The sequence below is a fragment of the Glycine max genome, chromosome 10 (genome assembly GCF_000004515.6).
Source record: "Glycine max cultivar Williams 82 chromosome 10, Glycine_max_v4.0, whole genome shotgun sequence".
Taxonomy (NCBI): domain Eukaryota; kingdom Viridiplantae; phylum Streptophyta; class Magnoliopsida; order Fabales; family Fabaceae; genus Glycine; species Glycine max.
Window position 1 is genome coordinate 35077821 of NC_038246.2, and position 5918 is coordinate 35083738.

The 5918-nt window shown below is 34.1% G+C and overlaps 1 protein-coding gene across 1 annotated transcript; it reads left to right on the top strand.

Moving 5' to 3' along the window:
* The first annotated feature begins 3623 nt into the window (after window positions 1–3623).
* On the top strand, window positions 3624–4304 carry LOC102665388 (uncharacterized). The gene is made up of 2 exons (XM_006590066.1): window positions 3624–3698; window positions 3795–4304. The coding sequence occupies exons 1-2, from the start codon at window positions 3624–3626 to the stop codon at window positions 4302–4304; spliced, it is 585 nt and encodes a 194-aa protein (XP_006590129.1).
* Window positions 4305–5918: the final 1614 nt, after the last annotated feature.

Consider the following 5918-nt stretch of genomic DNA (forward strand, 5'->3'; position numbering starts at 1 on the left):
TTGATATCTAAAAGTCCTAATTCTCTTCTAATTGCAAAGAAGGTTTCTTTAGGGAGAGGTTTTGTAAAGATATCAGCTAACTGATTCTTTGTATCAACAATTCTTGTACACAATCTCCCTTTTGAACAAGATCTCTCAAGAAATGGTGTCTTATCTCTATATGCTTGGTTCTTGAGTGCTGCACAAGATTCCTAGATAGATTTACAGCACTCGTGTTATCACATCTTATGGGAATATGATCAATAAATATTCCATAATCAGAAAGTTGTTGTTTCATCCAAAGAATCTGGGCACAACAATTGCCAACAGAAATGTATTCCGCCTCAGTAGTGGATAAAGCAACACTATTTTGTTTCTTACTATGCCAAGAAACTAGAGCAGATCCAATGAAATCACAAGTTCCACTAGTGCTCTTTCTATCAGTTTTAGAACCGGCAAAATCAGAATCAGAGTATCCTATTAGATTTCAAGTGGAATTTTTAGGATACCATAATCCTATATTAATAGTGCCTAATAGATATCTCATAATTCTCTTAACTGCACTAAGATGTGATTCTTTGGGATTTGCTTGAAATCTAGCACACATACAAACACTAAACATGATATCAGGTCTACTAGCAGATAAATAAAGAAGAGATCCGATCATACCTTTATATTTCTTCATGTCTATTGACTGACCGGTTTCATCTTTATCCAAGTAGCAAGTAGTACTCATTGGAGTAGCCATATATTTAGCATTTTCCATCCCAAATCTGTGAATCAATTCTTTGCAATATTTTGATTGATTGATAAATATTCCATTCTTGGTTTGCTTGATTTGCATCTCAAGAAAGAAATTCAACTCACCCATCATTGACATTTCAAATTCACTTTGCATGTCTTGAGAGAATTCCTTTCAAAGAGAATCATTAGTGGATCCAAAAATAATATCATCAACATAGATTTGTATTAATAATATATCATTCAACTTTCTTTTAATAAAAATAGTAGTATCAACTTTACCTCTAGAGAAACCTTTTTCTAAAAGGAACTTACTCAGACGTTCATACCAAGCCCTAGGGGCTTGTTTTAAGCCATATAAACCCTTTTCAATTTAAAAACATGATTAGGCTTATCTGAGTTTTCAAAACCAGGGGGTTGATCTACATATACTTCCTCTTGGATAAAGCCATTCAAAAAGGCACTCTTCACATCCATTTGATAAAGTTTAAAATCCATTATGGATGCAAAGGCTAATAACATTCTAATGAATTCTAATCTAGCAACTGGAGCATATGTTTCCTCATAATTTATCCCTTCTTCCTGATTGTATCCTTTGGCTACTAATCTAGCCTTATTTCTAATGACTATGCCATTTTCATCTATTTTTTTTCTTCTAAATACCCATTTTGTTCCTATAACTGGGTAATTATCAGGCTTCTCAACTAATGCCCAAACATTATTTCTTTCAAATTGATTCAACTCTTTGCATAGTTATTATCCAATGTTCATCAATTATGGCTTCTTTCAAAATTTTAGGTTCAATCATAGAAACAAAAGCCGTATTATTGCAAATATCTTTGAGAGAGTGTCTAGCGGTTACCCCTTTTGATATATCACCAATAATATTGTCAAGAGGATGGTATCTAGAAGTTCTCCACTCTCTTAGAAGATCAGCATTTGTTTTTATTTCATCAATGTGAAAATCTTCATCATTTCCTTCTCCTTTGCCTTTGTGATCTTCACCATGAATATTCATTTCTTCTAAAGATTCTGAAATATCATCTAGTATATCCTTTCTTGGCAAAATTGCATTAGTTTCATCAAAAGCAACATGAATGGATTCTTCAATAATCATAGTTCTTTTGTTATAAATTCTAAATGCTTTACTGTGCAATGAATAGCCAAGAAAAATACCTTTATCGGATTTAGCATCAAACTTTCCTAAATTATCTTTGTTGTTGTTTAGCACAAAACATTTACATCCAAACACATGAAGATATGAAATGTTAGGTTTTCTTCCATTATATAATTCATATGGAGTTTTCTTAAAGTTTATAAACCTTGTACAAGAATGAAGCTCTGATACCACTTGTTAGACAAGTGGCCTCGATAACTTAAGAAGGGGGGTGAATTAAGTTTAAAAACTTTCCCCTAATCAAATTTTAATTCCCTCTTGAATTAGAATGTGTACACTTAATATGAATTAAGTAAAGAACAATTTAAACAAAACTTCTTTAAAGCAAAAATAAAATGCAATAAACTAAAGAAGTTTGAGGGAAGAGAGAATGCAAACTCAGTTTTTATACTGGTTCAGCCACGCCCTGTGCCTACGTCCAGTCCTCAAGCAACCCTCTTGATATTTTCACTATCTTGTAAAATCCTTTTACAATGTCTGAACCACGCAGTGATACCCTTCCCTTGTGTTCAAAATTCTTTACAACTCAAGAGACTCACAGTCTCTTCAACAACAATCGTTTGCTTATGAGTAAGAAGATTATTTCTCTTGAAGAGAAGAATATTACAAGTTGAAGATCATATAAGAATCCTCATAGATTTTGCAAGTGTTTGGCCAAGGCTTTCTTTTGAGAGGATAAGACAATTATTATTCTGAAAAACTCTGAGGAAATTCGAACCCAAGTCACCTATTTATAGGCCTTTGGTGGCCTTTCATAAACTTGTGAATAGTTGTGACTTTTTTGGAAGTTATTTTTTAAATTTACTCACTGGTAATCAATTACATAAATGTGGTAATCGATTATAAAGTTAGTTCTGAAGAGATATGACTCTTCAGACTTGAAACTCAAAATTTTGTGTCTGGTAATCGATTATAGAACTGTTGTAATTGATTACAGGTTTTGAAATTTAAATTCAAAATTTCCAAAAGCTGTTTAAAATAGTTTTTATCTTCTGGTAATCGATTACATCTTCTGTGTAATTGATTACACGGTTTAAAATTCAAATTCAAATATTTATAAGCTGTTTTAAAACTCATTTAGCTTCTGGTAATCGATTACATCCTCTGGTAATCGATTACCAGAGAGAAAAACATTTATTTCAAAAATAGAGTTTCACTTTAAACCTTTGTAAAATGTTTTGAGGAGTTAACCTAAGGCCAAACCTGTGTAACCTCATTTAAGGAATTCTTTTAACACACTTTGGACTAATTATTCATTGTTTCTCTTGAAATCTTGATTCTTGACTTTAATCAATCTTGAATAGCTTTATCCTTGGCATCATCAGAAGCTTCATACAAACGTATGCTTCTGCAAGCAAAGGTGCTACAAGCAGGGTTCTTTTGGCCCTCAATATTCATAAACGCTCATGATTATATGTGTTGATGTGAAAAATGCTAGAGAACAAGGGGTATTTCCAGAAGGAACGAGATGCCTCTACAAAATATAATGGAGGTAGAAATCTTTGACTGTTGGGGGATTGACTTTGTGAGGCCTCTCCCATCTTCATATGGGAATATCTATATCCTGGTAGTTGTTGATTACATGTCCAAGTGGGTGGAAGCAATAGCCACTCCCAAAAATAGCGCCAGGGTAGTGATAAAATTCTTGAAGAAAAACATCTTTTCTTGTTTTGGAGTACCACAAGCCCTAATCAGTGATAGGGGAACACACTTCCGCAATGCATAAATGAAGAAGGTTCTGGAGCATTACAATGTCAGATTTAAGGTAGCAACACCTTATCATCCCCAGACAAATGGCCAGGTAGAAGTTTCAAACAGAGAGCTAAAGTGAAACCTTGAGAAGACGGTCGCATCATCAAGAAAAGATTGGACTTTGAAGCTGGATGATGCTCTCTAGGCTTACAAGACTGCATTCAAGACTCCCATAGGCCTGTCACCATTCCAGTTGGTTAATGGGAAAGCATGCCACCTAGCAGTGGAGTTGGAGCACAAAGCCTACTGGGCCCTCAAACTTCTTAACTTTGATGAAGCTGCATTTGGAGAGAAGAGGAAGTTGCAATTGCTGGAGTTAGAAGAAATGAGGATGAACACCTATGAATCATCCAAGATTTATAAGCAGAAGATGAAGGCGTATCATAACAAGAAGCTACAGAGACAAAACTACCATCCAAGCCAACAAGTCTTGCTCTTCAATTCCAGACTTAGACTATTTCCAGGAAAATTGAAGTCAAAGTGGCCAGGGCCATTTGTGATCAAAGAAGTAAGACCCCATGGAGCTTTGGAATTGGTGGACCCTACAGCAGGCACTCCTGAGAAAAGATGGACCGTTAATGGACAACGCTTACAAATTTACAATGGAGGCCAGTTAGAAAGATTAACAAGTGTTGTCTACTTGAACGATCCATAAAATAAAGAACAACATCTAGCTAAAGACAATAAATTAAGTGTTTGCTAGGAGGCAACCCAACATTTTTGTTAATTTATGTTCTTCAATTATAAAAAAATAGGATTTTGTTCAGGACCTTCACGGACTATTAGTCCACCTGGGATGTATCCACCACTAATGACCCAGAGCCTTCATCCAACAGGTTGCTTGGCCAGGATTCCAACCCTCTACCGATGGGGGGTGAGCCATTTGAGGTCAGAGATACCACTGAAGCTGGAATTGGGATGAGACCATATTGCATATTTGATAGCTGATTGGGACCCATGGCCAAAATTATGTTGAAGAAAGCAAGATTTTATTCAGTTTTTTAGTTTTTTTATTTTTTCCCTCTCAAATAATTTCATGATATTTATGAAGTCACTAGTGCTATGGCTTTTTCTGAAGGACTCAAACACTTGAAATGTTGCATAGCAAATTTTGTGAAAATGTTGGTTCCACGAAGGCAATAACTTTGGGTCTGAATGAAATCATGGTACGGTAAGCCAATAACTTTGTCTTGTCCCAGTGAGTTGTGTGAAACCTACTTGTGAGAGAGCATCTGTTTTTAATTTCCTAATTTTGCATTATTCTTAGACTGTTAGATTAATTACATGAGGTGGAAATGATCAAGGCCTTGTTTCTTTTTTTTTCAGCCACTTAGTCAAAAAGCCAACCTTTGATGATAATTTATCCCTTGCACCTTATTTGAGCCAAAAAGGATAATCATGTTTTTTTGTAAAACCCTTAAGTCTGCTTTAATTATCTCCTACCTTGTTTTAGGGTTTAAGAGAGCATAAGGATTTTAGTCATGATATGCCCCTAAATTGGGGGAGGGTTAAGGTAAAAATTTTCTTGGGAAGGTAAAACGACACACAATAAGGCACCCTCAAAAAAGTTTGTAAGCCCAAAGTTTCTTTCCTACATAATAAGGAAGGTAAAACAACACATAATAAGGCACTCTCATAATAAAACAGCCAAAAAAATATATTTAATCAAAGAAAAATAGTCAATCATAATGGTAAAACACATAAAAATGATGCGAATAAGACACCAAAAATTGTTCATTTAAATAGACTTTTTGTATTTATTTCCTTTTGCTGGAGATCTGTTGTTGAATTTTATTTTCTTTGGTGTGCTCCTTTTTAAACTTTTTCTAAGATTGAATAAACTTCATTTGATGATGAAGATGCATCTTTTGACTTCTTAGATGCTTGTAGCTTGGAGTTTTTACTTATGACAGATTGTTTCTTCACATTTTTCTTCAATGGACTTTCTTCTTCTTTTGATGATGAAGATGCATCTTTTGACTTCTTAGATAATTGTAGCTTTGGAATTTGACTTGTGACAGTTTGTTTATTCACATTTTTTTTTCTTAATGGACTTTGTGAGATTTGATAAACTTCTTCATTAGATGATGAAGATGCACCTTTTGACTTGTTAGATGCTTGTAGCTTTGGGCTTTAACTTATAATTAGTTCTTCATCTCACTCATTTGATGATATTTGTTGTGGTGAAGTGGACTCCTTTTTTAATAAAAATATTAATTAGTGGACAAAACTATTAATATTTTGTACAAGAAGTAAAAATGTAAATAAA